The sequence below is a fragment of the Salvelinus namaycush genome, chromosome 42, assembly GCF_016432855.1.
Source record: "Salvelinus namaycush isolate Seneca chromosome 42, SaNama_1.0, whole genome shotgun sequence".
Classification (NCBI taxonomy): Eukaryota; Metazoa; Chordata; class Actinopteri; order Salmoniformes; family Salmonidae; genus Salvelinus; species Salvelinus namaycush.
The window spans coordinates 210,323-232,456 of record NC_052348.1 but is presented as its reverse complement, the minus strand read 5'-3'; the positions used below and the strand labels follow the sequence as shown (position 1 = coordinate 232,456).

General features: G+C 43.2%; 1 protein-coding gene across 1 annotated transcript; it reads right to left on the bottom strand.

Annotated features, from left to right (window-relative positions):
* Positions 1-2,689: 2,689 nt before the first annotated feature.
* Positions 2,690-20,392, bottom strand: LOC120034701 (pre-mRNA-splicing factor ATP-dependent RNA helicase DHX15-like). The gene is made up of 14 exons (XM_038981308.1): positions 20,331-20,392; positions 18,651-18,987; positions 17,763-17,956; positions 16,993-17,152; positions 15,655-15,873; positions 15,252-15,419; positions 14,870-14,956; positions 6,926-7,075; positions 6,523-6,631; positions 6,102-6,293; positions 4,285-4,407; positions 3,732-3,922; positions 3,405-3,574; positions 2,690-3,191 (listed from the first exon to the last, which is right to left on the bottom strand). The coding sequence occupies exons 1-14, from the start codon at positions 20,390-20,392 to the stop codon at positions 3,074-3,076; spliced, it is 2,280 nt and encodes a 759-aa protein (XP_038837236.1). The 3' UTR covers positions 2,690-3,073.
* Positions 20,393-22,134: the final 1,742 nt, after the last annotated feature.

Sequence of the window (22,134 nt, the reverse complement as noted above, 5' to 3'; positions counted from 1 at the left end):
GTTTTAAATTTAACCTTCATTTAACTAGGCAAGTCAGTTAAGAACAAATTCTTATTTACAATGACGGCCTACCCCGGACGACGCTGGGACAATTGTGCGCCACCCTATTTTGACATTTTTTTATTTAACCTTTATTTAAGTAGGCAAGTTAGTTAAGAACAAATTCTTATTTACAATGACAGCCTAGGAAAAGGGACTCCCAATCAAGGCCAGTTATGATACAGCCTGGAATCGAACCAGGGTCTGTAGTGACTCCTCTAGCACTGAGATGCAGTGCCATAGACCACTGCGCCACTTCATCACCTCTAGCGTACCTACACCGTGGAAATACAATGGTGCATTGTGCCTGTTCCCAGTGGAAACAGAACCCCTCAATGGTTTTTAAAAAGGCTCAGCACAGGCTATTATTTTTAAGGAAGCTCCTTTGATGTCTGCTCAAAAATTGTCAAAATGTTTTTTAATAGTGTTGTGGCTAGTGTCCTGTTTTATAGTGTAATCTGCTGGGGGGGGTAACCACTAGGGAGGATGCAAACAGGCTAAACAAAATCATCAAGAAGGCTGGATCTACCATCGGGACCAACCAGGACAAACTAGAGCCCATGCTGGAGAAGCAGATCCTCAAAAAGCTTAGAAGTATTGAGGCCAACACTAGCCACCTCCTCCACAGTAACTGGCTGGAACATTGCAGTGCGATGGCAGGCAGATTTATTTTACCCAAGGCCAAAACAGAACATTTCTACAGATCCTTATTACCATATGCCATGAGGCTTTTTAACACAAACACTTAGTTTTTTTAAATATCTATTGAGGACGTTCTGCTTTTAATGTCTGTGTGACCTTGTGTTTTTATGGTCTATTTACTGGTAATGTATGTATTGGCTGGTACAATTAAATTTCCCCTCTGGGGGATTAATAAAGTACTATCTTATCAGCTGCTGAAGCCCTATTGGGTTCATCAAAGTGACTTCCACTGTAATGGACCTTCTCATGATAGTACAACATATCGTAATCCCACACTCTACAACCGGAAATGCTAGACAGAGAGCATGAGGGACACATGGCCATGGAAAAAGGTAGCGGCATATATGTTTTATTGGAAAAATGACTTATCTGCTAGTTGTAGGTTACTATTCAAGATACATTGAAATAGCAGACACCCATAACCACATCAGATGGAGTTATCAATGGATTACAGTACATTTTTGCAAGTGGGCGCTGAGGTCCTGGTTAAAGATAACGCTCCCCAGTTCTCCGCAAGCTCCATTTGCCGCAGAATATGACTTCACACGTGACCAGTAGCCAATATCACACACAAAGCAACAGTGAGGCCGAGAGGCCTGTGAAAACAGTCAAGGGACTGTTGAAAAAGAACAAGGATCCGTACAGGGCTGTTAGCTTACAGGGTCACAGCATTGCATCATGGGACGTTGCCTGCCGAGCACCCCATTGCCTGTCTCGCCAGCTCAGCTCAAACCCCAACGGACTAACTGGAAGGCCTTCGCTAAGAGGGACAAACAACTGAAACCAGCACAAACTGTAGACTTTAATCGGAGACACCAGGCTGCGAGAAGGTCAACAGGCGTGGATTAAAACCTCAAAGACACGAGGAACAGTGCTGCGGAAAGCAGATGCACCACGCTTCCATGTGGTGGACACAGGCTCAGAGGAACTAGACACACCTCTGAGCTCTTCTAGACTCAGCCAACACACAGAGGGGGAAGGAGAGAGAATGCTCAGAGCCACATGAATAGAATATAGTGACCTATCCCCAGCAAAAAGAAAGACTATACAAGAGTTCTAACTGTAATGTCATGCTTTCATACAGTTTCTGGATGTGAAGTAGCATTGTTAAAGAACACTTGGTTCTCAAATTGCATTGAAGTTATTTTTCAATGTTATGAATGTTGACTTCTTGTTCATCAGAGGGGGGGAAGATGTAGTAGGATATCCCTTTCGGGCATCCATAGTTATGTATAACATGCACAGACTAAACTAAGAAAACATGCCAAAGCTAGAACCTTGTGGTGACATTTTTTTTATACACAGGGAGCATCAATGTACAAGTTCATGTTCAGCAATGCTAATGTAAGGTATACTCAGGAGTGAAAGTAAGGTGGTATGGTCCGGTGTCCCGGCGAAATAAATAGTGGGGGTACACCGTACCAGTAAAATATAAGCCTATCAAACTAATTAAAACAAAATGTTGAGAACACTATAGTCAATTACGCCATTATTTAACATTACCACATGTCAGCTGCATGAAAATGAGCAAATTGATTTCAAAACGTGCGGTATACTCTCCCAATTGCATCGTGGTTCGACGAGAACACTGAAGTGTTACCAAGGCAGAGATATGGAGACATGTGGCCCAGACAGAGAAGCAGGCATACATCAATGGACACATCAATTCAGGCTGTAAGTGTAGTGTGCCTAATGACAACTCGCTGAATGTCATTGCACGTTAATGTTTTTCTAACAGATGCCGATTTCCATTCATCAAATTGCGGGTGTACAGAGCACTGTTTGGATGCTGGAATTATTTAGTGAGTGGACAAAGGTACACGGGTAGCCAACAGGAGAGTCTTTTGAAGTGATCCACTTTCACCCCTGGGTATACATAATGTATGTTATTCATTTATAGTTAACAAACAAATATTTTAGACAATCAAAGACATCGTCAATGACCATGAGCTATTATTCATTATTTTATTCAAGTCGAAGCTCCTTTATTGAAGAAACAAGGACAACCTAGGCAAGTACACTTTTTTTCTCAGGGTTCACAATTTCCTAGAGGAACATCAACAATATCCACATGAATGCTCATGCTTAACATGTTAATTGTATTCCTTTTGAAAATCTCTAATCAGAATAGCCTAATATTCACCTTTGATATCAATTTCATAAATGCTTACAGTTATACACGTTGCTATTGAATGGACAGAAAAACAAAAAGTTATAAAAATCATATCTTGAATCGAGAGAAACATTAAGATAGAAGATAGGATACAAACTTTAAAGTATGAATTGTGCCAAACTCTTTCAAGGATGTCTTCCTCTCTCCAGTCGCTGTTAATCAGTACTGGGAATACTCCTTTGTCTGGAGTTTGGCAACAATTCGCTCCAACTGCCTCTTGGCTTCACACTGTGGGAAGTTGCCCATTTCGTAGTACTGAGGAGCAACCTTCACCAGCCTGGGGAGACGAGATCAATTAAATCAAAGTCGCATAATACAATCAAAATATCCAATAAAAGCATTACTTAAAAGCCTATGTTTAAGTGTAAACGAGTAAGTCATAAGACATGAGTATTGAAACGTTGACGCTTATCAAAAACCCTTGTTATTCGCTAATCGTTTTATTTGTGTGGACATTTCTGAGTTAAGACTTCATGACCACAAAACGTACCATTCCGGTTTGATATCCGAGCAGGTGCGAATGTAGTTCTTGGTGGTGAGGACAAACTCATTGTAGAGCACCCACTCTGGCTTGTGGTCCAGGACAGTAGATGGGTGTAGCTGGACCACCTGGTTGTCCTTGACTGTGAGGTAATGGCCCGTGCGCTCCAAATGAGCCACCTAAGCAAACAAGAAAATATTATAACATTTCAGAAAACACGCACGCAATGCGAGATAAATCGTATTTGTTCACTTAACGATGAATATCAGGGTTAGGCTCAATTCCATTTCAATTCAGAGAGTTAATTGAAATGGAACCTGCCCTGCACAGACTGACCTGCATGAAAAAGCCTGTGACGAGCGCTCGGCGGATGTTGATGTAGTAGTCTCTGCTGGTGAATTCGGTGCTGCGCCGGGGCAGGTTGAAGCGGTCCATGATCCGGGACAGCTGCGAGCGCACGTTGTCGGCCGACATCAGCGAACGGTAGTTCACAAAGTTGTCGTAGCACCACTGTGTAGACTCGTGGTCTGAGAAACAACACAGATCAACTAAAGTTACAGGCAACGGCAAGTCAAATAAGCCTCATGTTTCACAGTGGCTTAAAGGGACATTGCACTTAAAAATCAGACTTCAAAAGGTGAGTCTTCTGTTGAGATAAGTCTGTGGCCATATCCGATTACCCATACTTGCGCCATGTTATTTCCAGATTTGCGGTGCTTATCTTTAGTCTTTTATTCATTAGGGTTGGTCCACACAACCAATGGCGTAGGACGTGGACTCACGTTTGAGGTCTGAAACATCTGACAAATCTTGATTTTGAAGTCTAATCTGTCCCCTTAATGATTTTTTCCCCCTTTCAAAATAAAATGTTTGTGGCGCCCATGCTTACTTTGTTTGAAGGCGTGGTAGACGTTGAGGAGCGTCAGGTGGTCTCCGTCGATGTGGGCGAACCGCATCTTGGACTCGTCCGCCGCCTTCTTAGCCTCGGTGGGGCGGACGAAACACTGCGGGACTAGACAAGGTTGGTATGGGCCCCAACACAGACGCCCATAGGGATAAGTCAAGCATTCACAGAACAGAGGAACAAGGCCTATTGTAGCTAGAAAACTTCACAGAGAGCATAGGGGGGCAGGACCAAGTGGTGTGTTTATGAGGGGGGGGGCTCTTCCGACTGCATGATGACTGGCTACTAGCTTGTCAAGGGGGTCAACACCTAACCACATCTGCAAAACAAAAGAGGTTTCACACACCTGCAGAGCGTTAAAAGAGCATTGAACTTGAGAACAGTGTACTGTATATATAACATTCAAGAGAATCCAAGTCCATTTCACATTCAAGTCAATGGCTACATAAAACAGCCGTGACATTATAAAAGGGAAATAGATGTCCTTATATGATGTCACTACTGACACACAGATTTGTGTGGAAGAAGAACATCAATACGTCCAAATTGGGAGTTTTTGCAACACCACCGGATCATTAATCATACATGTTTAAATGTGTATTTGACATTCAAGGTAGTCATTTTACATTCACAGACCAAATTCAACATGAATTTCAGGAAACGTTACAAGAATCAAAAAAGGTATGGCCTTTGTATTGAACTGGGATTTCTATGAATCTCCTAAATTGATATTGAATTGACCACAACCAAATCACAAATGTGTATGAGTAAAGCATGAGGGGAATGACAATTTGAAATACTGTGAAAAGTCCAAACACTGAACATTCTACATGATAAAAACAGAAATCTATCTTGCCATATTGAACGCAAATAGTTTCCCCCCCAGTAGTAAAACCAAAACCAACATTGGCCAAGAAAGCTTAAATATAGCCTAATGAACCACCCACATGCAGATAACAAATAATCCTGTAAAATTTGTAAACCTCACTTAAAACAAAAATAACCTTCAGGCCTTGATGAAAAATAATTTTGACGAGTAAGAGCATGACAACATCTTGACGATAAAAAAATAACATTGCATCTTGTACTGCCGGTGCAATCGGGCCAATAATACATCAAAAAGACACCATTAAAGCAGCCATAGACAAACCACTAAACAAATGCAAAGAGGCAATGTTTACGACCCATCTGAGAACACTACATTGAGGTGCCTGCCCTGCACAATTGCACCAAGGATAAACACTCCCAGATTTCAAGCAGTTGGAAGAAACCTGGTCAACTTTTCAATTTGATACGGAATACAATTGGTTCTCAGTTTACTTTTCCATCAACCATTAAATTGCTAATGGTCATTATCAATCAAGGATCTAACCAGTAAGCCATTCAAATCCTTTGTGTAGACCAAAGAAAATGTGTATTTTTCCCTGGGGCCTGCTAAGGCGGAATTCCCCACCATTGGCTTTTTGTCATCTCAAATTTTGATTTGAGAAATACTTACCAAATATTGTGACTCGTTAACTCGATCCCTCCATATAAATCGAATACTTTCTAGCATCTTTGTTAACTAGACCTGCAAGCCCCCTTAACTGGGGGCCACATCTTTACTTTTCAAAAAGAAGAATTAACTCTTCTACCATTAGGAATTAACAAATATCATTAACAAAGCACTGAGGAGACGATCAATCTAGAGATCTCCATCTTGCATTAAATTGGAACCCACAGTGTTAAGAGGGTGTCAACTGGTGCCAAGGGTGGGCACTGGGCGACTTTGGATGCCAGCCATCCCGGCCCTGGGCCATTACCTGACAGCATGGCGGTGATGGAGAGGATCTCGTTGGAGCAGTTGAACTCGCAGCTGGCGATCACCATCTTGGCCAGCTGGGGGTCCAACGGGAACTCTGCCATCATGGAGCCCAGCTCTGTCAGGTCGCCGTCGTCGTTGAGCGCCGCCAAGTAGTTGAGCAGCTCCAGCGCCCGCATCAGGGTCTCCGGGGCTTGAGAGCACAAGAGAGGAAGCAAGAGGAGCAAGTGATCAGTACCGCATTTGTCACTTACTTTTCAGGCTGTCAAACAATCAATCAACAAATTATATTTTATGATAACCTGGTTGGTAAAGAGGTAAATCAAGAAAGAAGGCTGCCAAGTCAGTTTCAATTGAAACACTTTCAAACTAAAGTAGAACTTCCAACAGGCAAGTATTCCAGCAAACCCGTGGCTCCCCACCTGGTGGGTCCATGAAGTCAAAGTGCACCAGGTCATCGATACCCAGCTTCTTCAACTGCAACACGACAGAACCCAAGTTGGACCGGAGAATCTCGGGATACGTGTTGTCCTGTAGTGGAATGGAAAATAGTCAGATCTGTAGAACATTAAGCCATTCTACTGGTATCATATCATCCGTTGTGTAACAAGGTCGGCTTATTCTGCCAAATTATGTGTTTAGCTGAGCGTATTGGCCAAAACAGGCTTCTGTAAAATGCCCAGCACCACACGAGATACGTTAGACTATAAACATTTCCTTAATAAATCCATTGTCCTCAACATTACCCATAAGATAACAATTTATTCAATAGTCCATTCGACCATGTACTTTGCCGCAACATTTCTACAATCCAGGACAGTTCACCTGCATCTCAGTCTTGTAGGCTTTCTCAGTGTAGAGGCGGAAAGTCTTCCCTGGCCGTGTCCTGCCAGCGCGGCCCGCCCTTTGCTGCGCCGAGGCTTTGCTGATCGCCGTGACCAGGAGAGACTCCACCCTGATACGAGGGTTGTACACCTGTGGGTTACAGAGTAGAAAACATTCTCACTCAAGTCTTATTTTATTAAAATTGGTGGATACTCAAAATGACAACTAGGTTCCAGTTCAACAACGTTTACTTCACCGTATGACCACAGTACATAGTCGCCATCACACTGAAGCCAGGTCCATCTCCTGCGCAGGCGTACTCAGTGATAGGACCGTAATAACAGAAATATAGGGACACTTAAAACATGAGCTTAACAATCTCCCACCTTTTCTTTAGAAAAATAAAACAAATAATTAAAAATAAATAATACTTAGGACATTTTTTATTATTTTAATTAGTTCCCCATTACAAATGGATTGTTTGACAAAGTTTTTATTTTTATTATGCAAGCTGCCACTTTCCATTACTGAGTGCCTTTAGGAGCACAAGATCGGATGCTCCCTTTTTAGTTAGACAGTCAGCAAGCTGTTCATTTGTGGCCGACCGGGAAAGCAGCTTTGAGGTGTGGAATCACAGTTCGCTCTTAGCTTCAGGCGGAGGTCAGATGTGAATGTCCCTTGACAGCTCTGTTTCCCTGCAAAAATGCAGATCTGATGTCTATGGAATGAAGTTTCAATTTTTTCTGGCAGATCACTGTCAGCAGCAATCTGAGTGACTGAGGCACATGTCGTGAGTCTTTTGGGAGTTCTTTAGCAGCCAGCTCCTCAAAACCTCTAGACGTGCTTTAGGCACTATTCCAGTTAAGGATTCTTTAAGGGTACACACCCACCTTGTTGAGACATTTTTGGCCAATGTCTGTGACTACCTCAAACACTCAATTTTTCCTCAAATTACTGAGCTCATCTAGTTTAGCTGTCAAATAACACGTCCTTTGTTTCAAGTACATCATAATTGAAAGTCACTGTTTTTCTCAATTTTCTATTGGTTCAATTCTGAGATTATCTACAAGTGACAGGTTAGCTGACTCTGTTTTACCAGAAAGTGCAGCGGGTTCAGAGTACTCCAATTTGTACCAGTTCTGGTGCTTTCTGTTGGCTTTCCCTGCTCGTCTAATGACTGTTGCTGTGTGTGGAATACCACTTTCTCTGTCCATGTATTTAAAAGTTTCCCCAGTTTAAGATTGGAACAACCATGTTGTCTTAACACGTGGCTGATGAATGTTCTCCTCATTTGAACACATTATTACCGGTGTCATGGTTGAAGGTCTCTGCTCCATTTCCTGTGTCAGTGTTCATATCATTGGATGTGACATCTGGTAGATTTGTGTCTGTTAATGTGTCCTTTTTGACATTTACAGTAGGAGGCTGATTCTCAGCAACAGCCCCTCTATCTTGTTGATCATTTACTTTCCGCAATCTTGAGTGATGCACCCTGAGAATGATGCCTCCATGTCTCACAAATACCACCACACCATCTTGGCCAATGACTACTCCCGGTCCTTTCTACTCTTGACAGGCAACTCGTTTGTGGTACACTTTGTTTCCAGTCTCGTATTTCTCATCTGTGGGCCGAAGCTGTTTACACAGAGCCCTACGAATTCTATCTGAACTCTGCTTCAGTGAATGCTTTTCTCTCTGCATGTGGTGCTGAAAGGTGCCATCCCACCCATGTACTCAAACTGGTCCCGTCTAGTGCTGGTGGCTTGTCAACCTGTACAGAGGGAAGATTAGAGTTTTGTCCCAACACTAGTTGTCATGGGCTGTAGCCATGAACATTGTGCATTGAGTTTTTTTGCCATCAAACACCCAATCTAGGGCTGTTTTCCAGTCACATCTATTGTCTTGCTTCACTTTTCAGCATAATCTCTGTGAGTGTCTGATTATGTCTCTCCAGAAGTCCATTTCTCCATGGACTGTACGCAGCAGTTGTCTTTACTTCCATGTTGAATTTCTCTGCCATTTCATTATTATTGAATCCTCCCCCATTGTCACTGTACAATTTCTGGGGCGGGACATGCACACTTATCCAGGAATGAATGAAGTGCTTGACGATTTCACTGGGTTTCTTTGTATTCACAATGCTTCCAGCACTGACGCGTGTGAAGTGGTCGATTATGTGAAGGCACCACACACACTTGGTCCTAGCTCAAGTAGATCTACAGCCACTGTTTCATTGTACTTGGAAGCCAGTGGCAAACCAACAGCTGGTCTGGGCTTAGATTTGCAGCATGTCTCACAACTGTTAACTATCTAACATAGATAGGAAATACTCTCATCAACATTATTCCCAGAAATGCTGAGTCATTTTTGAAGGCTGTCAACTGTAGCATGTCCAAACTATTTGTGAAGGTTTAACAATACTTTGTGTTTTTCCTCTGTGGTCATGTTCTCTGTGTCCTTCAGAATCAAATTTTTACATGGACTCTGTGTGATGTCTTTGTCTAAAATGTTTACACAATAGTGGCCTGAGGTAGTAAGTTCAAGGGTCACTGGTTGTTTAAACATCACTGCCGTGTCATTTTTTATGTCTAGTACAGCCCCTGCCTTCTTGAGGGAAGCTTTGCTTAATACTAAGGGGATATCTGCAGGGACCACCTCTGTTTCAATGTGACACTTAGTCTGACCAATTTTTGCTGGTATCTTGACTCTTGGTAGAATGGACGACTCTTCCCATCTCCAAATTTGAAAGCTCTGTTGCTTGGTGTGTCAATCATATTTTGTACTTATTTCATATTTAGTTCACTGACATAGCGATTCAAGCCATTTTGCGCCACAAACGGTGCGTGTACATGCAGTATCAAATCACAGCAGATCCTAAGGATTCAACCTATAAAGACCTCAGAAGCAGATTCATTTGAAAACAGTGTAATGTTACACTGCTCCATCTCTGGGTTTACATTTTCCTCTGTTAGTTTAAACTTGTTCATTCTTATGAGGACAGTCTTTAATCCAATGGTAAATGCTTTGACAAATAGCACATTTTGATCTCCTTCCATAGTTGTCCAGTAGATTTGTGCCGGGCTATGGCGCCCTCGTCTGGTTGTCTTGAACGTTACTTGTTGGCGCCTTTTCTCTGCTGCTCAGTGTAATATGCCGCATCACTCACTTGCATTCCATCTGTTATTGGCCTGACAGACTTTAGTGCTGACTTCATTGACGCAAAAGTCAGCACTGTAGGAGCAGTAAAGCCAAATGTTTCTCCCTACCAGGAGTGGCAGGCAGTATCTAGCAACTTGAAAGCTAACACTGCATCTGGGAGAAGCATATCGTACTTGCGCATCCTATTGTACCTCTGTCTCTGATAACACTTTCAAAGTTTGAATATGCCTCGTTGTCACGGTCTTTTTCTTCTTTAAGAAACACAGAACCCAGTGCTCTGATCAAAGTTATCATACCGTTATCCTTGTTCAAATCCTCAACGGATATTTCCAGTGCTGTATCTCTCGCTCAAACGACAATACAACCGCAAGTGCTTGCTTTTTCTCATCCAGATTAGTAACTAGTGTCCAGATTCCAAATTCATTTCTCCAACTTTCATATGACCTCTTCTCACCGAAGCGAGGTGGCACATTGCAACGTTAGTTATTAGCCATCCTCTGCTACCAATGTTAACAAAAGGTTTCAGTTTAACAACGTTTACTGATCAATCGCTTTCAATTTGAGGAACGATATTTCTTTAGCATTAATTGTCTTCAAAATACTTAAGTGCGATTTTTTTTCTGAAAGGGTCGTAAAGGGAGATAAAGAACAGAAAACGTAAACAGAGTATTGTGGTTGATATGTACTTTTAAAACAGTATTACCATTTCTACATTTAAAAAAAACTGAAAGATTGTGCTTTCGTGATCCGTATTAAGTTTAAATTGCACTCAGTAGTCTGAGCAGCGCTATCAATAGACAGACTAGGGAGAGCAGAGTGCCGACCACCCTACTGAAGTCAAGGTTAGCAGAGTAAAAGTTTGAGGAAAACGCTTGCCAGTCTTCCCTGCTACCACTTCAGTCATGGTGATCTGCCTCTGCTGTGGGAACTGTTCTGACATTCTCATATGCTTTGCTGATTCGAAGTGACTGTTGATTGTCGATTTTCTCGTGTTCCAGCACAACGTTGCATGGAGTGAAAAACAATTTCCCTCCACCTTTCATGTAAAACATTTGGAAATTGTTTCACATAGTCTTTAGCTGTTGTTTTTGTTGGCAAATGAGATTGATCTATGTTCATTGTACTGCCTGCCTGTCAGTCAACAACCAGCCATCATCTTCGCACGTGAAAATACTGACAGGCCAGGGGGAAGAAAAAAAAAAAGAAAAAAAAAAACTTTGGCTTGTAGTTGGATTGGACCATTTTCCACAGTAACAGTGCAGTAATTGGTCAAAATTACGAACCCGCTTTTGATTGGACCATTTTATGTGCTAAAACTGCGGGGATTGGTCCAAATTGCGAGTTCTCGCATAATATGCGCCAATTGCAAAATCAACCAATCGCAGAATCCTGGAGGGACTGGATAATACAGAAAACTTGCCCAATATGGTTTGGGCCATGCTCTACAAACAGTTCGCTGATAAATTGGACGGGTAGGTTATATGCTAAAGCCAGAATTTTTATTTGATAATTGGCAGCCAAGCAAACCGGTCATCATGTCACCAGCATCATTCAAATGATAGCCTACCCTTGATATTTAGTGGAAATTTGCATAAGTTAAAGTTAATCATAACTTCATAATGCGCTCCAATTCATCCAAAAGGTGTTTGATGGGGTTGAGGTCAGGGCTCTGTGCAGGCCAGTCAAGTTCTTCCACACCGATCTCGACATACCATTTCTGTATGGACCTCGCTTTGTGCACGGGGGCATTGTCATGCTGAAACAGGAAAGGGCCATCCCCAAACTGTTTCCACAAACATGAAAGAACAGAATCGTCTAGAACGTCATCCTCAAGGTTCCGTTTTAGGACCACTATTGTTTTCACTATATATTTTACCTCTTGGGGATGTTATTCGAAAACATAATGTTAACTTTCACTGCTATGCGGATGACACACAGCTGTACATTTCAATGAAACATGGTGAAGCCCCAAAATTGCCCTCGCTAGAAGCCTGTGTTTCAGACATAAGGAAGTGGATGGCTGAAAACGTTCTACTTTTAAACTCGGACAAAACAGAGATGCTTGTTCTAGGTCCCAAGAAACAAAGAGATCTTCTGTTAAATCTGACAATTAATCTTGATGGTTGTAAAGTCGTCTCAAATAAAACTGTGAAGGACCTCGGCGTTACTCTTGACCCTGATCTCTCTTTTGACGAACATATCAAGACTGTTTCAAGGACAGCTTTTTTCCATCTACGTAACATTGCAAAAATCAGAAATTTTCTGTCCAAAAATGATGCAGAAAAATTAATCCATGCATTTGTTACTTCTAGGTTAGACTACTGCAATGCTCTACTTTCCGGCTACCCGGATAAAGCACTAAATAAACTTCAGTTAGTGCTAAATACGGCTGCTAGAATCCTGACTAGAACCAAGAAATTTGATCATATTACTCCAGTGCTAGCTTCCCTACACTGGCTTCCTGTTAAGGCAAGGGCTGATTTCAAGGTTTTACTGTTAACCTATAAAGCGTTACATGGGCTTGCTCCTACCTATCTTTCCGAGTTGGTCCTGCCGTACATACCTACACGTACGCTACGGTCACAAGACGCAGGCCTCCTAATTGTCCCTAGAATTTCTAAGCAAACAGCTGGAGGCAGGGCTTTCTCCTATAGATCTCCATTTTTATGGAACGGTCTGCCTACCCATGTGAGAGACGCAGACTCGGTCTCAAACTTTAAGTCTTTACTGAAGACTTATCTCTTCAGTAGGTCATATGATTGAGTGTAGTCTGGCCCAGGAGTGTGAAGGTGAACGGAAAGGCTCTGGAGCAACGAACCGCCCTTGCTGTCTCTGCCTGGCCGGTTCCCCTCTCTCCACTGGGATTCTCTGCCTCTAACCCTATTACAGGGGCTGAGTCACTGGCTTACTGGTGCTCTTTCATGCCTTCCCTAGAAGGGGTGCGTCACTTGAGTGGGTTGAGTTACTGACGTGATCTTCCTGTCTGGGTTGTGCTGTGGTGGAGATCTTTGTGGGCTATACTCGGCCTTGTCTCAGGATTGTAAGTTGGTGGTTGAAGATATCCCTCTAGTGGTGCGGGGGCTGTGCTTTGGCAAAGTGGGTGGGGTTATATCTATCCTGTTTGGCCCTGTCCGGGGGTATCATCGGATGGGGCCACAGTGTCTCCTGACCCCTCCTGTCTCAGCCTCCAGTATTTATGCTGCAGTAGTTTATGTGTCCGGGGGCTAGGGTCAGTTGGTTATATCTGGAGTACTTCTCCTGTCTTATCCAGTGTCCTGTGTGAATTTAAGTATGCTCTCTCTAATTCTCTCTTTCTTTCTCTCTCTCGGAGAACCTGAGCCCTAGGACCATACGTCAGGACTACCGGGCATGATGACTCCTTGCTGTCCCCAGTCCACCTGGCCTTGCTGCTATTCCAGTTTCAACTGTTCTGCCTGCGGTTATGGAACCCCTACCTGTCCCAGACCTGCTGTTTTCAACTCTTAATGATCGGCTATGAAAAGCCAACTGACATTTATTCCTGATTATAATTTGACCATGCTTGTCACTTATGAACATTTTGAACATCTTGGCCATGTTCTGTTATAATCTCCACCCGGCACAGCCAGAAGAGGACTGGCCACCCCTCATAGTCTGGTTCCTCTCTAGGTTTCTTCCTAGGTTTTGGCCTTTCTAGGGAGTTTTTCCTAGCCACCGTGCTTCTACACCTGCATTGCTTGCTGTTTGGGGTTTTAGGCCGGGTTTCTGTACAGCACTTCGAGATATTAGCTGATGTACGAAGGGCTATATAAAATAAACTTGATTTGATTTGAATGTTGTAGCGTTTATATTTCCCTTCACTGGAACTAAGGGGCCTAGCTCCTTAAAAATAGCCTCCAGCCGACCCTTCGCATTGCGCATGGTGTTCTTAGGCTTGTGTGCGTGCGGCTGCTCAGCCACGGTAACCCATTTAATGAAGCTCCCGACAAACAGTTCTTGACAAACCGTTCTCATGCTGACGTTGCTTCCAGAGGCAGTTTGGAACATGATCGTAAGTGTTGCAACCGAGTGTAACAGTATTGGTTCTGTCCCTCTCCTTTACCCATCGCTCCACAAAAGGTCTCAGAGCGACTGACGTTACCAATTGAAACGCTATTAGCGCTACAGCACTTAGCAGTCCCGTTGTTGTTCCTAGACTTTTCCACTTCATAATGTTTCCCTTTCTCTGCAAGGGCTGCGGCTTTTGTGGAGCGATGGGTAAAGGAGAGGGACGGAACCAATACTGTTACACTCGGTTGCAACACTTACGATCATGTTCCAAACTGCCTCTGGAAGCAACGTCAGCATGAGAACTGTTTGTCAAGAACTGTTTGTAGGGAGCTTCATTAAATGGGTTACCGTGGCCAAAAGCATGATGTTTTTAAATCAATATTTGCACATAAAAGTATTTCCACTGCAATTGTTGTGAAATCTATTTCAGACAAAAAAAAGATCCCATCTTGTCTTGCGTATTTTGTTTTGTTGACATTGGGAAACTTTACTGATAACATTCTGTTTCTAGGAGGTCTGTCATGAGTTGTTTAAAGCGTCAGGTAATTAATCCGCATGAAATGGGTGGATGGAAACCTGGTTACTACTATCATTTTTCTATCTGCATTGTGCTTAGATTGTGGACTACAGAAAGTTCAAGTGTCACTGTTATTGAAAAAAGTTAAAGTTTGTAGTACTGGTGCCAGGTATTCCCTCTGGGTTTGAAATGACGAGGTAAGGTCAAACAATTATAGAGGGAGAGGAGTAGCAGCCTACCTTTTGCTTGGCAAAACCGGGATCGATCACAAACACCACTCCGTCGATGGTAAGGGATGTCTCAGCAATGTTTGTGGAAACCACAACCTAGGGAACAGGCATTGGGGTTAGCACTAGCAGACAACTGAAATACTTTCTATACAAACTAACATCATAAGCCATTGGAAATCTTTGGTGATAAACAAGCACCAATGTATGAAATCTGGGTTGTATTCAGTAGGGCACCCCATAGCAAAACATTTTGAAATTAAAAACTAAAAATCTGTGTTCTGATTGTACAAGTTCAGGAAGTACCTTCCCATTTCACTCAGTTTCAAAACTTTTTCTTCCTACTGAACACAACCCTGTTTTTATAGTCCGGGCATGTTCTGCTGGTCAGTACCTTTCTTCCTATCGCACCGCTGGGCTTCCTGGGGGGTGCGGCCTCAAAGATTCTTTGTTGCTGCTGGGGAGGCAGTGTGGAATATAGTGGAATGACTTTGATGTCTCCGACTTCAGGTCCCAAGTCGTCAATCTCCCGTTTGATCCGTTTACAGGCCTCGTCAATTTCCTGATAGTTCAGAGTCAGACAATATTCATGTTGAGCAGCAGACAGGTACCCTGAAAGTTAAACCTCCCCCAACCATTCAACTTATATTCAGGTGACAACCTTGGTGTTGTCAGCAACACGCTTCAAAACTGAACTGAACCGCCTTGACTGCATATGAGAAGGGCTGGAGGTATACCTCGAACAGTGAACCAACTCAAACCATCTTGACTGCATATGAGAAGGGGTGGAAGTATACCTCTTGTCCGGTGAGGAACAGCAGACAGTCCCCCTCCTCTTCCTCACACATGTGGATCTGCACGACCGTGCGGATGGCGGCTTCCAGGTAGTCCCGCTCCGGCTCGGGGGTGTAGAAGATCTCCACGGGGTGTGTGCGTCCGGGAATGGTCAGCAGTGGACAGCTGTCAAAGTACACTTGGAACTTCCCGGCATCTAACGTAGCGCTCATCACAATCACCTGGCAAAAAACATATTCCTGTTAATGCTTTGTGGTTGTTATGATTTGTTGCAATGCCACTGTGTGTACAATAGTGAAACCGTGACTATGGGACCCAAAGAGGGACACATCTACATTTGAATAGGGATCTAAGATGGACGAGCAAATAACTAGGCTAAATGACATTGGGACTAACTAAGGTAAGTGAAAAGCAATCCAAAAACATAACCCTTAAAGAGCGAATGCCTTTTAAAAGCAAATAAAAAAACAGCCTGTGACATCGATATGAGTCAGAAACAGTTATTCTAGTGTTGTCTAAAACAGCTTGGATACTCCGTGCCTCACAATAGGTAAACGAAGGTTGGGTTTTGATTTGACAATGTCAATTTGCCCACTAACATGGGGTGAATAGCTGTGGTGATTGCTCTCTATCCAATAGTATAGACAGTGAGACAGACATACCCAGCAGCTCTGATGTTGTTTACATAAAACACGCTGTACATTTTTTTGTTGACAAATACAGCACAAACACCTTAGTTAGATGTAAATTTGCGCAACTAAAGTATCCTCTGCAAAAAAGACTAAATGAATGAACAGATTTCTTGAGTTACGGTATCTTAGAGTCAATCTAGGCTTCAGTGTCTCATGGGCGACAAACATTAGCCAAACGCAGAATCTGTCAGGAAACACACCAAGACAGAAATCTAATTTCTTCTAATGAGCAACAGAAAAACACACGTGCCAATCCTCATATTCAGTGGCTCTTTAAGGCCTTTTGTACAGGTATGGGGAATGAGCTACACCAGGGGTTATTTTTGGACTTGGAAATAGTTAGCAGTAAAGTAACATTTACAATTCATATGTGGTATTTTTCACTCCATGTAACTCATTCAGTTATGGTCAATACCATTTTAACTGCATCCAAAAACAAGCAAATTCAAATTTAACTAATGAATCAAATTAATCTCCAGAATTGACTAAATGCAAATGATAAAGATATCAACCTTGGTATATGCCCTGGTTCTCATGTCTTTCCTTGATTCCCCACCCTTTTCTCAAAACACAGAGAAGATTCAAATCAAGGACATGAGGACTCGAGGAAAGACTTGAGATGCCCCCCCCTGGAATCAGAGGCTGTACCTTGAGGTCTGACCTCTGTCGGACCACCTCCTTCAGGACTCCCATTAGGATGTCCGTGGCCAGCGTTCTCTCGTGGGCCTCATCCAGGATGATCACGCCATACCGCTCCAGCAGCGGGTCGTTCATGGCTTCCCGAAGCAACATACCGTCTGTCATATACCTTAAATTGGGAAAGGACACACATGGTTTGAAACATAGCAGATGCTGACCTAGTGATGGCTTGAATTCTAAAATGTGTGTTTATTGATCTTATGCCTCTTCAAAATGAATACATAAGTAAACAACCTTTGCTCCCTTTTAGTGGGCAGCTGTAACACTATACCAAATACTTGTTCACCACAGTAGTCTAAAATAACTTCATTCTTATTAAAGCATGTCCAAAGAAATTTGACTGAAGCCGTGTGTGTTGAATTGAATTAACAGGCTATAACCCAAATGCTTGGATCATGTATTCTGGGGGTATTCAATTACAGTTCTGAAGGGCCAAAATGTTGCATTTTTGTTTTGTTATACCCATGTTATGTTCAGTAGGCACAAAGCAGGAGAAAACTCTTAAACTGAGTAAAACGGCGATTGGTACCATCTGAAGTTATCCAATAACAAATGCTCATTTTCTAATTCCATTGAATAACGTCTTGTAGCGCTTTGCTACAGCTGTGCCCTAATAATGATGATCCTGGTAGTAGGCGAGAATGAAAACCGGAAGTGTTTAGGCCTGGAATTGAATAACCCTGATGTAGCCTCTACTATCCAGACAAGAAGTTGCTTACTTCAGTATGGTCTTGGCGGAGCTGCAGTCCTCGAATCGTATGGAGTAGCCCACCTCTTGGCCCAGCATGACGTCCATCTCGTCGGCCACCCTCTGGGCCACGCTCATGGCTGCCACCCTCCTGGGCTGGGTACAGGCCACTGCCTTCTTGGGGCCGCCCAAGCTCTTCACCATGTCCACACACCACTGGGGGATCTGAGGAGGAGCAAGGGAGGGCATTTTATGGATGTGTCTGTCTGCTGAAACAACATAAACATATTCCAAGATGCATTGGTTTGGAGGGGGAGAATTGACTGGAATGCTAAAATACAAATCGCCCCTATACGCTACCTCTTCTGTGTTTGCAGATCTGAGGGAACAAAGTAGGTGTAAACACAGTGATGTAACCACTTGGCCTTCAATGGCATGTGGAGGGAGGAGGGGTATTGCTTACTGTACACCTATCTGATTCCATCAGAAAACAAACAGAGGGTACAGGAGATCAAACTAAAAGTCAACCCAAACTGCTTCTTCCGTTTCAAGCGTGAAGATTTGCCAATGGAAAAATGCAAACGAAGCACTTTTGCAAAGTAGAAACACAGAAGAATTTAAGGCAGGAGTTGACATTAAGGGTTTCCCCATTTCCCAGGACAAGTGACCTGAGCAGTCGCGCAAGCTGCCCCAATGGGCAGAAGATTGTTTGTTTAACCGATAACCAAAATGCAAAGAATTCTAGTAGTTGAGTTTCTGATTCCTCCCATGTGTAGGTGAAAATAACTTCAAATTTTCAGGGGCAAATGATTGTAATCTTTCAGCCAACCAAAAAAATGCTCCTGACTTGCCCAATGGGCAAGAGCCTCTTAGCCCTTAATGTCAATCCCTGTTTAAGGACCTTCAAACAGAACTGCACCTGTGTGGTTTTCCCGGAGCCTGTCTCTCCGACGAGCACGAAGCTCTGGTGGCGTGCCAGGATGTCGTTGAAGCGCTCCTTGTACTCCCACACAGGCAGCTGCAGCCTCTTCTTCAGGATCTCATAGTAGCGCGGCGTGTGGGGCAGGTTTGTGAACGGGTTGATCTGCTGCTGCATGGCTGTCTGCTTGAGAGGCAGCATGCCTCCACCGGCCATCATGGTGTTGGGGGGCACGACAGAGGGCTTCACATCCCTATCTCGGTCCCGGTCCCGATCTCTGTCGCGGTCCCTGTCTTTAGAGCGCTCGTCACGGTCCCTGTCGCGATCTCTGTCTTTCCTAAAAAAATAAATAAGAATACACATAAGTCAACCCACGATAGTATATTACTTGAAACAGAGTACACTTTAATGTAGTGGCACATTTACAAAATGTGCATAATAGCAAAAACAAATTCAGTTATATATTTTGGGTTATGTCAATAAGAATTATTACACAAGAATCAGTATTTATATTATTCATTGACCATTCTACAGCAGGACCTTTTACAGATTACCATTTAATGTAATCCAAATATGCAAGTGTTTCTCCCGGTCCCCAAAATACTATTGTATGTAGATTAAATGCTAATGCAAGTTGGATGCAATATTAGAAAACGCAAGTGTTGGTTATTAGGCTATCTTGCAGCTGAGAGGCTAGTTCCTGAACTTGAGAAATAGGCTGGCCAATTAATTGGCAAATAAAACCCACCTCCATGATTAAAGGATTACATTTCTTATTGTCAGTTGCCCACAAGGCCCAACCGAAACTCAACCCCTCTGAATCAGAGCAGTGCAGGGGGCTGCCACATTGGGCACCTGTTGTTGTGGGTGATTAATTGCCTTGCTCAAGGGCAGGACGGCAGATTTTCAATTTGTCGGCTCGGGGATTCGAACTGGCAACCTTTCGGTTACCTGCCACCCAGCTCGTGTTCATAAACGGAGTTGAGCGGCGACGTGGGCGGACTGGAGCTCCAATATCACATAAAATGAAAATGTGTCGCATATTTCTATTTAAAGAAAGTCAGTTAAGCAAGTCAGTTAAGAACAAATTCTTATTTACAATGACGACCTACTCAAGCCAAACCCTTACTCGGACGACGCTGGGCCAATTGTGCACCGCCCTATAGGACCCCCAATCCCAGCCGGTTGTGATACAGACTGGAATCGAACCAGTGTCTGTAGTGGCGCCTCTACATTGAAATGGGGTGCCTTAGACCGCTGCGCCACTTGGGAGACCAATTAAGGTTTATTTTTAGGGTGCCATAGTTTTTTATAAAAACTGGATTTTATATAAGGTCGGAGCTCCAGTCCGCCAACTCCGTTGATGTAAAGACATCGTCGAATCGAGTTAACATTACTTGGCTAGCCAGTTTACTCTGTATAACGTCAGCGCTAGGCCGCAGAACATCAACACGTGTCTTATCAACATGACTACACGAGCGTCACAAGCTGATTAACATAGGATGCTCGCGGATATGTAGCTAATCGTAAATCATCGCTACAAAGTAGCCAGCTAATAAATGATAACTAGCAAGAAGAAACATTAGCCGGTTGATAGCTAGCTAAACAAAACAAGCTAGCCGTTCCCTAGCAGCAACTTGCTACCCGAAAGAGAGTAGATTCATTAAACGAGAAGCTTACCCATCAGATCTCTTTTTATTTGAGTAGTCATCGCCTAAATCTAAACGGTGTCTTTTAGACATGATGAATAAACATAGATAAAAAAAATAAGTGTATATTTAGCTACTTTCCTTACAACCGGCTAGCTACGGTGATCTGCGCGAGGAAGCAAATTCGGGTAACCCGGAAGCAGTTTGTTTTAGCTCGCTGGTTATGGTTCTGCTGAGGGTAAAACCACAGATAGATGAGACAAATATTTCACTGGATGTATAAATGTGAGACATCCGGTAGGCGTTTCCTCTCACTACCTTATTTGGTAGTGAAAGGAAACCCAATGGCCGGCAGTGGGAGAAGGTTGACTGACATTCTGCTAATTTTCTCATAAATTAAGCATTTGATCTCCATACAGTTTTCTGTTTCCAAAACTATAATCTATAACAATCAGAGTTAGCTAATCTCATACAAATGTTACTTTAATAAGAGAATACAGCTCCTTGAAAAGAAGCTGTCAAAATCACAAGAAAAAAACAGGCAAATGCAAAGTAGGCATGCTGCAAGACTAAAAGCCACCAATACCAAGTACGTCATCATCTTATAGATTGGAATAACAAAAATGGAGGACATAATTGACAAAAACCTTAACAGTCTCTGGCAAAAACTGGCATTGCGTAAGGACTAAGAGTCCTCTTACTTAGATCTAGTGCCTTTGATTGCATCCTGGAAGGCAATGTCGAGCGTGCCTACCCCCTCTTACAAAAAATTATAAAGAAATGCACCATGTGTAGAATGCGTGCACAGCTTAGAAAAATTAACAAGTTAATTTAACAAACCAAAAACCATAGCACAACGAAAACAGAAGGGTTTCACTGGATAGTACTTTCCTTTTGGTGCCTGGAACCCCCCACGTCCCTTTTGTAGGACCCTGTCTTTCAAAGATAATTTGTAAAAATCCAAATAACTTCACGGATCTTCATTGTAAAGGTTTAAACATTGTTTCCCATGCTTGTTCAATGAACCTTAAACAATTAATGAACACGCACCTGTGGAACGGTCGTTAAGACACTAACAGCTTACAGACTGTAGGCAATTAAGGTCACAGTTATGAAAACTTAGGACACTAAAGAGGCCTTTCTACTGACTCTGAAAAACACCAAAAGAAAGATGCCCAGGGTCCCTGCTCATCTGCGTGAACGTGCCTTAGGCATGCTGCAAGGAGACATGAGGACTGCAGATGTGGCCAGGGCAATAAATTGAAATGTCCGTACTGTGAGATGCCTAAGACAGCGCTACAGGGACACAGTACGGACAGCTGATCGTCCTCGCAGTGGCAGACCACGTGTAACAACACCTGCGCAGGATCGGTACATCCGAAAATCACATCTGCGGGACAGGTACAAGATGGCAACAACAACTGCCCGAGTTACACCAGGAATGCACAATCCCTCCATCAGTGCTCAGACTGTCCGCAATAGGCTGAGAGAAGCTGGACTGAGGGCTTGTAGGCCTGTTGAAAGGCAGGTCCTCACCAGACATCACCGGCAACAACGTTGCCTATGGGAACAAACCCACCGTTGCTGGATCAGACAGGACTGGCAAAAAGTGTTCGTCACTGACAAGTCGCGGTTTTGTCTCACCAGGGGTGATTGTCGGATTCCCGTTTATCGTCGAAGGAATGAGCATTACATCGAGGCCTGTACTCTGGAGCGGGATCGATTTGGAGGTGGAGGGTCCATCATGGTCTGGGGCGGTGTGTCACAGCATCATCAGACTGAGCTTGTTGTCATTGCAGGCAATCTCAACGCTGTGCGTTACAGGGAAGACATCC

What these genes read in the sequence shown, in the direction of transcription:
- LOC120034701 (XM_038981308.1), bottom strand. Translation starts at nt 20,392, where the DNA reads ATGTCTAAAAGACACCGTTTAGATTTAGGCGATGACTACTCAAATAAA. An exon ending in GACAGAGGTCAGACCTCAAG is followed by an intron (nt 15,874 to 16,992) that starts GTACAGCCTCTG and finishes GTTTTTTGCCAG; the next exon opens with GTGATTGTGATGAGCGCTAC. An exon ending in CCTACAAGACTGAGATGCAG is followed by an intron (nt 6,632 to 6,925) that starts GTGAACTGTCCT and finishes ATTCCACTACAG; the next exon opens with GACAACACGTATCCCGAGAT.